Genomic DNA, 15,552 nt, shown 5'->3' with positions numbered 1-15,552 from the left:
GTTAGCAAAAGTCAAGCCTGGTACCATTGCGCCTTTCCTCATTCCTTGAATAACTTCATATTTGACACAGGCTGCATTTTTTCATGACAGCATGTGCTTGTTTTTGCTTTCTTTACAATTCCCTCTCTGCGATTCCGCAAGTATAGTCTGTGCTATCGCTTATCCAAATACCAGGGTGCTTGTACGCTTTAACCCTAGGTAACAAGTTCTGTAATGTGATTGTTCTGGGCTCGTCATTAAAAAGCATGAATCCTGATTTTTCTGCGCCAAATCTTATGCTCAAAGCATCTGCCTCTCTTCCACAACTGTCTGCCAAGTCTTGGAAGCCTTTCTGGCTATCTGCTAGAACATTATCTGCATATGTAAATCCCGATATGCAGTTAGTTTCCAATTCACCCCCCTTCCGTCATGACATCGTAAAACCCAATCCCATATAGGTAATATATTGGTACATTGGTACTATATTGGTATTGCGAGTCCGGAACTATATATTAGTGCAGTCTGCGCCATCTATCGCGACAAGCTGGCTTTGCGAGCGGCCTCCACGATCAAGCCTACCGTTGCTCGGCGCGCTGCAGGAGCTGATAGCGAAGACCAAGCGTAGCGCTGGGCTCATAGCCTTGCCCCTTTAGGTCCCAGCCGCCATAGAGTTAATATTTACTCTATGTCAGCCGCACTGTTCAACGTTGTACCCGACTGCCCGACGCTCGCAGCACCGTTTAATTCCCTGCATATTCATGGCATTCATATTCCTTACATCATTCACTTTATGTATGATCTCGTTAGGTTATGCAAAGGTATACACTCCAAAATTCATTGCACAAAGTTAATGAATGAACAAAGCTTACAAGCTTCGAAGTGCAAATGGCGCTGCAATTGCCAGCGACGAGTATCATCATCATTGCGCTGTGTCATTGTTTTTGTTTTGCGGGAATGCGAAAGCATGCCATGCATCGCCGGATCGGCCGGATCACCCTGCCCTAGAGGCCCTCTAGTCAACAGCTGATTCGCCACGAGCTCGGGGTAGCGTTTCCTTGATCTCCAAAAAACAAAAATGTGACGCTGTCGCTGGACTCGCTTTTACATTCAACTTTCAAAAGACAAGTCCGTGCCTTATCGCTGGTATGTAGCATTCGCTTCTGTTTTGGTTGCATTCAGTTTGCGTGGGAAGATAGAGCTGCTTGCTGCTGAAATTTTTGGACTACAAACCGGCTGTGCTTGTGAAGAAAGGAAAGAAGCCCTTGAGCATCGAGCTTTTCCCTTTTTTTTTTTTTTTTTTTTTTCAGAACTGCTCACCCTCCGCGCGGTTTAATTACTTAATTACAGGCGAGTGAGCTACGTTCGACAGGCCTCTGGTATTTATGTTTTGTGCTGTATTATTCCAGCTGCGCTTTCTGTAGCCATTTTTTTTTCTCTTCACCTTTTCTGCAGCTTCACTGAAAGCGCAGTGTATGAACTGCCTGGCGCACAACAGCTTCGTTAAAATTTCAGCGTATGAGCTACTTCGGTGGTGTTTCATGTAGACGCTTTCTATGGCGTCTCCCTCGAGTTCGAATTCAACCTACGTGAAAATTCGCATGGACATTTCAATGATCTAAGCTACAACTAATTGGAACTATTTAGAATAGGGAAAAAATTCAATTGGATTTGGTTAAACATTTCCATTATAATTCCAACTAGAATGGCAACTGGTACTAAGTGGAACCAAAAACTAACCAGTTTCAATCGGTTCCTTTAAATTCCAGTTGAAACAATCTTAGTTAGAACCAATGAAAAGGGAAAATTTATTCCAAGTTGTGCATAATCCGAATTAATGGGCACCTGCCAATAAATTCTGACAGCAAAGTGTTAGTTTGAATAACAGGGAGTGAACATTAACGAGATTGCAGTGTGGTTCAACTTTCAATTTGGGCGCAGCTTTGTGGATGTTTGTTTCAGGTGCATTAGCGAAGCCATGCCTGCTGCGCTCAAGATGGAAGTGTCGCTGGAGACGCTTCCCACTGAAATCCTTTTCAAGATCTTCTCCTTGTTAGATGCACAGTTCGTTGTTGAGGTGGCCTCAAAGCTGTGTACCCGCTTTGCACGCTTGTTGAGTGACAACGGTTTCTGGAAGGCAAAGCTTGCCACCACATGGCCCAAGCCTTATCCCGTGTCTTTAGGTAAGCTCACCACTTCACAAGAAAAGTACTAGGCATATGCTATTGCAAGACAAGATACTTACAGAGTAGGTTTAGTGGGACTTGCTTTCAATGCATTTGTTTTGAGGCCTTGTTGAGAATATGCATGAACTGCTCGAGCTATGCATGCTTCCAGCAAATGCCTCGAGCCTGTAAAGAGTGCAGAAAATTGCCTTTGTCCATCCCACCAACAAATTCAAAGCTTGCAATACTCTTCCTATTGCAGCTTGCATTGAAGAAGCCTTAGTGCTCTGGGTGCCGCTGTTGGATTACAGATCATATTAGTGTTGTCAGACACTAATCTGAGTTGGTAGATCGACTGCCCTGGACAGGCGGTGGTTCGTGGTTCAATCTCAGAAGTTTTGCAATGAAGTTTGAGAAATCGGTATAGGAAGAAGAGGAGGTACACTTCAATAATTAAACATGATGTCTTCATAGTCAACCCACTGGGCATGCCACTCCAGATAAGAGTGAAGAAAAATGAAATGCAACACATGCATCCAAAGCACACTTTGTAGACCTTTTTGGAACTCACCATGCACTCTTGGACAGCATAGGACAGCATGCCAATAACTGTCATTGCTTTCTGTACTTTGGGTGCATATTGATGCCTGTTCTGTGCCAAGAAGCTGGATTTATAGAGCATGGTTTTGCAGCCTTTACAAAAAATAAAGTCCTAACTTTCAAATGGCTGAGGACAGGCGATCTTCCTCTCTTTGCAAGATTTGGAATACTGGCAGTTCATAATGAACCATACATCATTACTCGAAAATGGAACTGTTGACCTGTGAACTTTTTGCAAATGCTGTACATGTGCAGTGCCCGTTCCCAAGTGCCCCGCAAAGGTGCAGAGAGTTGTCAAAACATCCAAAGGCCTTTACAGAGGCTGTTTAGGTGTACTTAATGAAAAGCTTGTTTGAAATTATTAATTTTGCAGCTAACATTGTACGTCTGTAAGGTCATATTAGTGTTGTCAGACACTAATCTGAGTTGGTAGATCGACTGCCCTGGACAGGCGGTGGTTCGTGGTTCAATCTCAGAAGTTTTGCAATGAAGTTTGAGAAATCGGTATAGGAAGAAGAGGAGGTACACTTCAATAATTAAACATGATGTCTTCATAGTCAACCCACTGGGCATGCCACTACTTAACTGGTCCCCTAATTTTCTTCATATTTGCAAACGTGTAGCAATGTAGGCATTAGTCGAAACTTGACCACTAGAGTGGTGTTGATTTTGAGCTTGCGGCCTGAACTCCCGTAAGAAACCTTGGACCGTGTTTACCAAAAGTCTAGTCTTCACGCACTGAGCCAACATGAATACCTTTAAGCCTCTAGAGCCACATTTATAGGCAAACAGTCAGTGGAAAATGTTTTTCTTTTCTCGGTCGGCAGTACTTGCATGTTCTCATTTTTTGTTTTTTCCACACTAGCGGAAGACTTTGACTGGAAAGAAGCATGCGTTGAAAGGGAGCTCCAGTTTAACCGATGGACCAACTGGGAGGAAGAAATGAAGTCAGTCCACATCAGCGAGGCGCACATTGGCATCATAAATTCAATCTTGCTGATGAATGTACGTAAGTCTGTGATGTGTTTGGATGGCAGTGGCTTTACTTATTTAAGTTAGTCAAGTAAAGGTTAGGGTTTATACAAATAACATGAAAACTGCTGCATTGTGATAGCATTGACGTACCTACATGAGTTCTGTTGCAAGCTCAGCCTAAATTTTTGTGTGATATATTTGCTTCGTTACCTGCGCTTGAGTTTCTGCATTTACTTTGGCCAGCCGACTGCAACCCTTTGGCGGATGTTTGTTTTGTTTATATGTGACGTCATCATGAGCTAGTGGCAATGAGACACTGAAGTTCTCACATTAATAAAAGACAGTTTTCTGCAGTGCACAGTATAAAACCTCAGGTAATCAAAATTAATCTAAAGTACTCTAGTACATTCTCCGTCATAACCAATTTGCCACTTTGGGATGTAAGAACTCTCCATAAAAACTCACTTCAAGTCAACTCTATTCCTTCTAGTGCTTTACTGATTAGGAAGATGGAATGGTAGTACATCTTTTTAACATTTTATCAGTTGAAATGGATTTCAGATATTACCACAAAGCAGAAATTTGGGCAGCTTAGTACATATTCATTTTACCCTACAGCACACCTAAGATGGGACACAGACAAAACAAAAGCATTTTTTTTTTTACATGAACGTCTACACAAATTAGGGCCCAGTGTACTAGAAGTCACACTGAGTGAAGCAGAAATTTGGGCGAGTTGGTATATTCATTTTGCTCTACAGTGCACCGAAAAACGGATGAAACAGGGACAGACCAGCACTCCCTACAGCATTTGTCCATGTCCCTGTCTTGTCCCTTATCTGTTCCTTATCTAGCGAAATGAAAAATTCTACTTGCCATGACAGCGAAAGCTACTCCTAAAGTTTGGCTGTTACAAATGCTTAGCATTTTGAAAGCCAGCCCCTAAAACCTTTATCATGTATCTTCAGCATCTGGTACTACCCTGATAGGGTGCCTGTGATTGTGATCTAACATGCTGCTGCTTTCTCATTACGGGCCTAATTTATTTTTTGTGTAATTTTGCCTACTCAGTGCATGCTTAACACGTTTTCTGGTACGTGCATTTAAAAGTAACTACTTTGTGCTAACAATTCAATTTAGTATTCATCCATGGACTCGTTTTTTTCTTATTCCTTTTGTGATAAAAAGTTCTTATGCTCAGATTGCTATGGCACGCCTAGTGAAAAGTCGCTAGTTCTCATAGTTGGTTATTATTTGCTGTAAATATGGATTGCATACAAATGAGGTAATGGCTAAGAATGGTCATGGTTCTAACCTGCATGGTCTTCCAATCTAAGTGTCACATTCAACATTCCATAGTACCAGCACATTTTTTTCGCTGTCTCGCCGTTTGAATATTGTTTTGTTCGTTCATTTGATTCGGTGTCAATCAAACGTGAAGCAAAAATAAACGGTTTCCTTAACCTCATCGGTCTTGGAATTCGCCCTGGAATTGAAACTCTTATAGCTTATTCCGCCCACGTGGAATTGTGATGTGCTCTGTTAGAACATCAGCAAAATTGGTGTGAAAGCACCGGTACTTGATCCACTCTTGGGTCCGTCGGCATTGTTTGCTGCAACAAAAGATGTGATGTGGGGGTTGTGAATATAATGATCATTGTTTGTGCAGTGTCCTTGGAAGGGGATGTGCTTTGTTTCTATGAATCCGGGTCCAGCTGCAAGAAATTGTTTTGGCATTTATATGGTCTAGTTGGTCACAAGCTAGCACTGTACAGACACCGAGCATTCGCCATGAAGTTTTTTACTCGAACTCCACATATTGTCGCGATATGTTAGGGAAAAAAAGGATTGCCTTGTGCTGTATGGAGAAAAATGTTTGATTTATGAAAGGCTGAAGAAAATTGATAAAAAATACAGTTGAAATTCATGTAAAGAAAAAAAATATTGAAGAAATCAAGGAATTTCGTTCTTTTCACGTTTCCGCCGCAGGTCTCGGAAAAGCAATACTCTGCGTTTTTATGGTGCCATATTAAAGAAGAAAGAAAAATCTCGAAAACTGGAACATTGAAAGTATTCTAGGAAATTCAAGACATTTTATTTTGAAAAGATATATATATATAGGCGGCTAACCATATATATATATGGTTTGGTTTGTGGTGTTTAACGTCCTAAAGCGACTCAAGCTATGAGAGACGCCATAGTGGACTCCAGAAATTTCGACCACCTGAGGTTCTTTAACGTGCACTGACAAGGCACAGCACACGGGCGCATTTCTTTTCGCCTCCATCGAAAAGCAGCCGCCAAGGCTGGGATTCGGTCCCGCGTCCTTGGGAACAGTAGTCGAGCACCGTAACCACTGTGCCACCTCAACGGGGGAGAGGGATACATATATATACTTATATATATAATACTATATTCTTTTTTCTTTCTTCAGGGTGGCTCTACATGCGTGACAGGTTCTCGAGATCGGTCACTCAAGATCTGGAACATGGAAGACCAAGGCGCAGCAGCAACAGAAGGAGATCGTCTCTTGCATACTGCTCATGATGCGCATGGGGTGAGTAGGGACACTCGCGAAGGAAAGATCACTTCAAAGTTTCTCATTGCGTGCATTTCATTTGTTGCTCTCTTTCTCTTATTCTAGGGATGGATCTTGTCGTTGCATTGCATTGGCAACACACTGATGTCCAGCTCAATCGATAGCACAGTCAAGTTATGGGATGTCGAGTGTGGCCTTTGTGAGCTCAAAAGCTTCACGTAAGTTCAAGGCGTCCCATTATTACTGCTCACTTCAAAAGTGTGTGTAGTCTGCCAGCAGCAAGTGCGGAATCCTTTTAGTCTTGCACTTGCCTTTACGAGTTTGGGGACATGTCTGTGTAACTAGCAGGTCATTCTTGAAGCAGTTTTTTAGTAAAAAGATTACTCCAGGTTGATTTTGATGCACTGTTTTCATGAGAAAAAGACTGAAACGTTTACGCCCGCTCAATTTTATGCACCATTTGTTTTTCGCAGTTCACAAACTCTTTATAACTAATAGTGGACACAGCTGGTATCTTGGCACTGAAATGGGGTATTTTACCTATTCATTTGTGTTTCGTTCATATACGCATTTCTTTACTTCAGTACAGAAATACATAATGCACTCCGAAGCTTATGTATAGAAGGGAGTGTTGTGCTATTCTCAAAAAAGTAAAAATAGAAAAACCACTAGTGTATTTTTTTAAACTGCAAACAACACAAGCTACTACTTGAGGTTTGTTAGTCCAGCTAGCTGGCTTCATATGGTCTTTGCTGTATGGTCAGTATATAAAAAGAAATTTAAGGGGGCGCCATGACGTTCGCCAGACCACTCATGCCAACCGGCCTCTATAGTTCCTTACACTTTTCCGATGCCCCAAAGCCCAATCATAACGGCAAAATTGTAGCGCCCAATATTTTAATCCGCTTCAATAATCAGCGTTTTGGCACCGATGTGAGCGACACACGATGGCGAAGTTCGTTAACGGATATGATGTATCCTTCTCACTTGGGCGCTGCTTCGCTGATAGGTTGGGTACGCACTTAAGATTTTAATTCGAATGTTCTTCAAGGTACTATGCAGAAAACAAATATAAGGCGTTTTAATTCCGCTTGTGTTCGTGGAGTGCTTGTAAAGATGGGGACTATAAGCTCAGGTAAATGCGGTGTTGTCAACAAGCGCGATAGAGCGTCTGCTTGCTGTGATGATGGTGATGGTGGCTTTGCCCTTCGTAGCGGGTTGCCGCTGCCATCTGGCGCGGCGGAGCCAAAAATTGAAAAACAAAAAGAACAGATAAAGAAAAAAAAGTCTGTCAATTCGCTGTCCAGGCTCTACGGTCAACAAGCACAAAGGTCACTCTTACAGGCTACCCCGCCGGGGTGGCGCAGTGGTTACGACGCTTGACTACTGTTCCCAAGGACGCGGGATCGAATCCCGGCCTCGGCGGCCGCTTTTCGGTGGAGGCGAACAGCAAGGCGTCCGTGTGCTGTGCGATGTCAGTGCACGTTAAAGAACCCCAGGTGGTCGAAATTTCCGGAGTCCTTCACTACGGCGTCTCTCATAGCCTGAGTTGCTTTGGGACGTTAAACCCCACAAACCAACCAACCAACCTCAAATCCCAAGGCAACTGACAGCGTTCGGAGGTTGGCAAAATCGCTGGACAGGCCAAAATCGCGTGGTTGATCGTTTCTGCCGACTCCACAGATGGCATTGTGTGTGTCGAAATTGCTCGTGAAGCACGCTCGCTTCCCTACCCTGTACAGGTACAGGGTAGGCTTCGCCTTAGCTCATGTACGCCATTCCCCTGTCTTCACCTTTCGCACTTGTCGAACGTTCTCACAACTAGCGCTCGAGTGATCCGTGACAGCAGCAGCGACGGACGCCGGCGGAACACCAAAACGGCGACGCAGATTTGCTGACCGTCGGGTCCACCTTGTCGACATTCCTGCAATTGGACTGGAAAACATTTATTGTCAGCATTTAACAATAAGTGGGCACTACACTCAGATGGTAAAGATCGTTTAGAGCAGCGTTTGGTGGGCTAGGCTAGCTTTGAGCAGACGAAGAAGCCGGTCCTCATAGCTGTGCTTCGCAGCTATGGTAACGACGCTGCCAGAAAGTGTGGCTGCAGGTTGGGTTGGACAGGCAACCATGGTGGATAGCTTCCGATACGTCAGTAGAAAGCTGCGTTTCTCATAGGTTCCATCCAAGTCGAGCGCCGGGCGAGCGAGATGGGAGAGGCTCTCTCTCGCGCCAGCTCAGACGCGCTGTTCTTTTTCTCTTGTATTTAGAACTTTATAAACCGAATAACTATCGTTTCCGTGCGTCGATTTTTGCATACCTTTTTTTGCTGACATCAGCACGGTGCAAAGAACCTAGAGGTTGGCTGGAATTAATGGCCTTACGCACATCACTGTGCCCCTTTAAGCCTCTCATGACGTAACGAGTTCTTATTCCAATGAAAGCAATGTTGCATCACCTGGACCAGGATTAGACTGAACGTTGCCCGAGCATTGTAGCGTAAAACTGTTGCATCGCATCTTGCATGGCATTCGAGGGCATGGCGGCAAGAACAAACAAAGCAGCAAGCACCAGGCTGCTTAGCGAGCAGTGAAAGTTTTATATTTGTGTTTTATATTTATATTTACCAAAGCACAAATCATTACTCTAGCTCCAGGTAGAAAAACCGAGGCCAAATCGAAGTCTGTCTGTATTGACTGATTGTTGCATTCTACCGAAGAGAGATTAACAAAGTGCTATGATGTTGCAAGCGTTCATTGCAGATTGCGCCACCATCCACTTCCAGTGAGAAATCATGGAGTTCTTAATGCTCTTAGTCATCATTAGTGTCACGAGCTTGAATCAGCTGGCACGAAGAATAAAAGCGTCTCATTTTCAGATCCCAACTTCTTTGCAATAAATGCATGTTTTGCAGTCAAATGGCATCAAGACAGCCTCGAGAGGCCAGAGAATTGAATTCTACAGGCAAAATTTAGATGGAACTGGCCTTGATGTGTCCCTGAAAAGTGTGTCATGTGTGATAGTAATAAAGAGCATGATGGTGATTTGTGCAGCATCTCTGCTACTAGTACTACATCTGAGAAAGATGCATGGCTTTCCATATTTATATGATTGTAACCAATGTCTGCTTCAGACTAGTGATGATTAGGAGCAGTGTTTGAAGAGGGGCTCTCACACTACTCATAAAAGGCATTAAACAAAGTTTCAAGAAAAAAAAAACTACAGAGGAAAGCTTGTTTAATGGCTCTAACTATTAATGGCATGAATCCGCAGCATAGCACACTCGTCAGTGTCCACACAACTAAGGACTGTCAGGATGGTATGAGAGGAAGAGGGGTAGTGGTATAGGAGATAAGCTGTGCTTTTTCGCGGTGCTGCTTTCTTGACCCGACATTGTTTTCATTGTGCGTGTAGCCTAGCATAACAGCCATTGCTGGGTCGCTGACGAAGCGCCGCATTTGAAACTAGGTCTCTGCTGGTGACGCTCACCGTCACCGGACTGTTGCAGCATGTCTAGGCCAACACTGGCAATGAGCTGGTCCGATGGAGAGATGATCCTTGGTTGTCAAGACGGGAAGGTGTACCGCTACGATCCACGGGAGCCCGGAGAACCTTCCCTATGCTACAAGGCCCTGCGCAATGCAGTCATCTGCATGGCTGCTGACGATCGTATGGTTTTGGCCGCCACCACTGGACCATGTGTGCACGCCGTTGACCGACGGTGCTGGCGAATCAGGCGCGATTTGAGCATGGTGAGACGAGTTTTTTGTCATTGATCTCTGCTTTTATTTTTGATGCGTCTTAAATTTCCTATCAATAGCAAGAGAAAGGCCCTGTGTAGGACATCTAATCTGTTGAGCTGAAAGCAGTTGGTCAACCTGTTAGGGCCAGACTCTTGGGTTCCTTGGAGCACTCTTTCTTTTTTATTCTTGAGCACCTTTTCATTAATTTTTCCTGATTTATAGTGAGACTAATATGCCACTACAATAGACCGAGTTCATTAGCAGTTGCTCTGCAGCACCGCCGTAGCAGTGCACTGTGGGAGTTGTGCTACTCCAGCCAGCGAGCCGAGTCAGCGCGGTGTGCAAGAGAAATTGTCCTCTCTATGTTGCCACACGATGCTTCTTTGCACGGATGGCAGATTTGTGTTGCAAACTAGTTGACTGGAGGGCCGTCGTGCGCTCCTATAGCTGTGCGAAGTGCAAGGCCCCGGATTTTTCATTTTTGTGGGAAAAAAAAATGCTCCCTAATTAAGACTGATGAAACTGGTTGTGGTAGGCAGCTGCGAAAATTGTTCTGCACATTTAGTTGGGTTCGATGCCGACCGGCGGTGGCTGCGTTTCGATGGAGGCGAAACAAAGAGGCGTCCATGTGCTGTGCGCTGTCAGTGAACATTTAAGAGCCTCAGGTGGTCGAAATTACTCCGCAGTCCTCCACTATTGCTCCTCTTTCTGTTTTCACTTTCACTCACACCTTCCTCCCTTCCCTTACGGTGCGGTTTAGGTGTCCACAGAAGCAAGCGTGACAGATACTGTGCTATTCCCTTTCTGTGAAGCAATTATTATTACTATTATTATTATTATTTAGTTGTCTTGTCCCCTTTGATCGGTGAACATTCAAAAACTAGTTTCAAAATGCCTTTTACGTGCCATTATTGTTTAAGGCAGGCTCTCATATGGGCAACAAGGAGGTGGTCTTTCAACCTTCATGCTGTTGTCAGGCCACATTTTGATTGATTTCTGCTTACTGTAAAGTTACGGTTGATGGACTGTGCTAATTTTATTTTTTTCATTTTCAGAAGTTTAGAAAGGAAATCTGTGCTTCATGCGCATATTTGCTTCTCGCAGCTTATTCTGGCATAGCAATGACAGTGATTTTTCTATTTCATGTGACCAGAGAGTGTGGCTTCAAAACACTACAAATATTGAACAATTTGTGTTAATTTGTTGCTCATAATTCTCTGATCATGCCTAATGTTGCTGTTCGAGCAGTATGGCGTTTATGTCTGAATGTAATTCACATTTTACTCAATATTTCATGGAGCGGAAAAAGATAGCCATATAACATTTACCCATCAGTGAAACGTATTCAGGAGCTACCTGAGCGGTAAAGATCACCATATTTTCCAGTGTATAGGACACAGCCTTTCAGTTTTATTTCGCTGAGCACTACACCGAAGTGCTCAGCGCAGCAATCATATTGCTACAAGCTCGAAGAGCTTTTCTTTTACTTCATATTTTTTGTTTGTGGGTGCAACTATGGTACAGATATACTAGTCATGAATAGCTGTGCAAGGCTGTATTCAGTGTGATCCAAAAAATTTTTGTTTCCTCCTAAGAAAGCCAATTTTGTACTTGTGTTCCTCATGCAGACATTCAAGGGTGACTATGTGACTGCCATGTCATTTGATTCGCGGCAGCTGTGGCTGGGCACGAGGGGCGGGAATGTTCACGCCATCGACATGACGTCAAGTCCACACAGGATCCTGGAGGTATGCCTCTGCAAGGTGTTGTGGGCACTACCCAAAACTGTTGTTTCTATTGCACAGTGTTTTGGCCAAAGGTACGTTGCAGTGACGTTAGCGGCACATCTGGTCATGTCTAATAACCAGAGAAGGAATGACATCATATCCGGTCATGACATCACGACTTGTGATAACATCACCAGGCATAGTTAACCCTGCCTGGCATTCGATCCAGGTGTCTGTTGCAGCCCATTTTTCTCCTCTGAGGTCCAGGTCTTTAGTCAGGGCTGCTGCAGAAATGCATTAAAAATGCACGGACGAAGAGCATGGGCATCATTGTTCTATGCAGTTGATATCTTGGGAAGCCTATATACTGGTCATCGCTGACTGCATGCATTGCACCTCGACTCAATCGCACATCTGAATTAACCGGAACAAGGCTAGCCAATGTCCAAATTAACGAGTGTCCAACGCCATAGTCTTACACGGGCCTCGGCCGGGACCATGCTCTCAGTTCGAATTATCCGATTTTTGAATCAACACGATTGTATTGCACTTATGTTCAAGAAAAGCAGTTACGCTCATGTACCAAGTGAACAGCGATTAATGGACCCCCGAGGGGTTTTCTGAAAAGCTCGTTGTTAGCTGTATGACATGATGGCTACTCCGTTCATGAGGTTTTCTTATGGGACAGTCGATTGTGGCAAGGAAGATTGAGGCAGTTGCTCACGCGACAGAGGTATTAGTATTTCGAATCGTTATTGGCAGGCAAAATGAAAATGAACTTACCCACCTGCATGCTGTTTGTTTGTTCTTTTTCATGGCACCAGTCTCTAGACATTTCGTTTCTACAAGATGGCCTACATCCACCCACACCAGTGACTGGCATTCGACACACTCTGGGTAGTGTGCTAGTGTCATTTCAACGCGCTCCCATGATCGTCTTGGAGCCAACTCTCAGCCCCGCTGTGATTTTCAGGGGCGCTGAGTGGCCGTATGTGGCACGCGTAAGTACACTGGCTGTTACCTTTCATGCACCGTTTTACGGGACTTTGTTGGACGCCATGGTTCTCGGTCTTTTACTGAGTCAGCTGCGTTTGCCGTATCATATTTGCACAATTGTAATGGGAGCTTCTTTTCAACGTGGTAGCATTAAAGACCATAATTTATAAAATATGGTGTCGGCATTACAAGTGAAAAATCATGTGCATGGTTTTGGCAGGTGGTAGTTGGCAAATGACATGGCCGAGTTGGTAGGTGCTGTGTGAAGCCTGAGTTGGCAGGTGCTGCTCGCATTGCCTAGGGGTACTTAGTTTAGGGATCCAAGGGCCCTAGAGGTCTGGATTCCAATTGCACTCTCCTGTCTTAAAACACTAGGCCTGAGCTTGCAGGTGAAACTGGAATCCAGACCTCTAGGGCCCTTGGATCCCTAAACTAGGTACCCTTAGGCCATGCAATCACCTTCATATGGCTTTATATGAAGCTTTATAACTTGGCAAAAGGCATCCGAATGGTGTAGTTTGGTGCACAGCTCATGACGGTGCTATTCTCTTGCCTTTTTTTTCTTGCACAGTTTGACTTAGAAGGCGGGACGTTGGCAGTGGCACACGACGAAGACCTCCAGGTTTGGCGGCCAAAATGTGAAGCAATGTAAGCATGCAGGAATAACTGTGCGCTGTGATAATAAAAAGGCCAAATGGGTCATTGTCATTATAAGATTTTATTAGTTAAAGATCTGTTATAATTGTTTGGTGCATCTCTGAATTGTAATTCACTCAGTGTGATCTAGAGCAAAAAAAAAAAAAGGTATTTTACCATGTTTTGCACAGTGCTGCCAAAATTTCTATGCAATTTGGACATTAGTGAACTCATTTAAGTGCAAAAACAAGGTATGGCTTGATGTTTTGAGTAGTTATGTAAGCTTTAATTTCCAGTTTAGCCAATGCAAATAAGTTCACTGAAAATGTCCTCAGTTCAGTTTTTAGGATTATTTGTGCCGTAAAAAGTTTTCAGGACAGTGAAAATTAAGTTCTTGCATGAGACGAGGACCAAAGAAGTGTTGCTAATGCCGCTAAAGCGTTTTCTTTTTTTTTTTTTGCAACAGTGTGTCTACTGGTTTAGGAATGCAAAGTTGTGCCTTCTATCTCAGGCCTCGTCATATAGAACAGTGCTGTTTTGTAACATTTTTATATATATTGGCTTGTATGCTGTGCTGTTTGTTTTATGAAGATTATGATTGGAGATATTTTTCTGCGGCCATCAAGTGTTCCATGTTGCCAGCATGAGCATAATTTGATGTTCAGGTGTGCGTGTATATTTCCTGTTTACGGTACCATGTGCACATGGCTTGTTGTTAAACGAAAGCATACCTCCTTTTGATGCTAGTGTAATATATATTGTATGTTTTTGTGTGTTTAACTGACCAGATTTACAGTATATGTGTAATTTATATTTGTGATTAATATTTATTGACATTGTTCTATCTCGGTGTTCTGCTCTCGACCAAGGCGTGAAGCCAGTTTTCATCATTGTATACAATAAAACTTTTGTCTAGTATGACTCTTTCTGACAAGAGTTAAAGGAAAACTGAAGAAGTGATTGTATTGTATTGTAAAGGTGCTCCTCTTAAGGGGTGTTGTTACCCACTCCAAACTCTTGTAGCTTGCACGTGGTTGTGGGACGTTCTGCTAGAAAACCAAAGACTGGAAAAAAAAAAATTATTTTCTTGCAATTCTGGAAAACATTGCAGATGAAGGATCATATTACTAGCCACATTCTCATTTCTTTTGCTGCCGTTGTTAAGAGAATCAGTAGGAAGCACGGTACAATGGGAAAATTAATTTTACCTTTAATTTTAGGGGGAGCTTATGAGCTCGCGAGAAATTTATGAGATATCTCTTATACAATCTCACTGTTCAGGCCAACCATAGCAGAGGGCCACCGAGAAAGCACAAGCAATGTGCCAAACTTATACGCAACAAATAGGTCGATGTTTAATGACAGTGATTCAGGCGCACATACCTCAACTGAGTGAAGTGAAATCTGGTCGCCGTGCCACTGCTACTCTAAATTTCTGCTTAACCAGTCCTGCATGCATTTTGTAGCGAGAACTAAATTGGCCAGTCTCGCCATTTCGCCATGCCTGTCCGACGCAAGCCGGCAGACATTGTCCGGCGGCGTCTCAGGCCAGCTGGATAGAAGAAGAGACGAAAACAAGCAGAAGAAAAAGGAGAAGAAAACAGATAACTCGGTAGTTGGTAGAGGCGAACGACAACAGCGAGTTGCTAGGACAGAAGGTTCGTTCGAATGTTACAACGGCGGTGTGCCCCGGAGTTTGATATAGACGTGACGACGTCTTTCACTAGAAGTCTTCTACACCCTGAATGAGAATGGCCAACGACGTGAAACAAGGCATGCTCATACATGAAGTGATTTAAGTGAAGTGATCCAGGTTTAACCAGAAGCTAAACCACAGCCACTTTTTTTCATATTTGCTTTCTTTACCCTTCGAATGCCTTGCAATTCTCAGCAACCCACACAGCCTTCTTTCTACGTCCATACCCATCTTGCTTTGCCCTAAGGTCATAGAAAGTTTTCTCCAAGCAGCTCCTCAGACTGGTCGTAAAGCTCGCTTTAGCTAAAAGAAAATTTATGCTACATAGCCTGAATACAAACAAGGTGCATTATGAAGCACTATTTGATGTATCTGGCAGAATTTTGTGAATCCTTTGTTCTCAATCCACAGAATTTAGTATTTTCCGCCACAGAAAGTTAGGGGTCCTAGTAGCTGCAGAACATGTTGGACTGATTTATGAAAAAAAGGTGAGCATTTT

General features: G+C 43.5%; 1 protein-coding gene across 1 annotated transcript; it reads left to right on the top strand.

The window, feature by feature from the left end:
* The first annotated feature begins 919 nt into the window (after nucleotides 1–919).
* On the top strand, nucleotides 920–15,552 carry LOC146181819 (F-box/WD repeat-containing protein 9-like). The gene is made up of 9 exons (XM_084576818.1): nucleotides 920–1,122; nucleotides 1,939–2,159; nucleotides 3,607–3,746; nucleotides 6,151–6,273; nucleotides 6,361–6,473; nucleotides 9,764–10,007; nucleotides 11,627–11,746; nucleotides 12,550–12,726; nucleotides 13,293–15,552. Exons 2-9 carry the CDS (start codon nucleotides 1,955–1,957, stop codon nucleotides 13,371–13,373), a joined length of 1,203 nt encoding a protein of 400 aa, XP_084432944.1. The 5' UTR covers nucleotides 920–1,122; nucleotides 1,939–1,954; the 3' UTR covers nucleotides 13,374–15,552.

This window comes from Amblyomma maculatum, chromosome 8 (assembly GCF_055883805.1).
Source record: "Amblyomma maculatum isolate TAMU_Amacu chromosome 8, ASM5588380v1, whole genome shotgun sequence".
Taxonomy (NCBI): domain Eukaryota; kingdom Metazoa; phylum Arthropoda; class Arachnida; order Ixodida; family Ixodidae; genus Amblyomma; species Amblyomma maculatum.
Note: the sequence above shows the minus strand (reverse complement) of the source record. Positions and strands in the feature narration are given on the sequence as shown.

Bases quoted from the DNA above. Each gene is read 5' to 3' on its own strand.
- LOC146181819 (XM_084576818.1), top strand. From the start codon at position 1,955: ATGCCTGCTGCGCTCAAGATGGAAGTGTCGCTGGAGACGCTTCCCACT. The intron at 6,474-9,763 runs GTAAGTTCAAGG...GGACTGTTGCAG, and splicing joins TGTGAGCTCAAAAGCTTCAC to CATGTCTAGGCCAACACTGG. The intron at 11,747-12,549 runs GTATGCCTCTGC...TCATGGCACCAG, and splicing joins GTCCACACAGGATCCTGGAG to TCTCTAGACATTTCGTTTCT.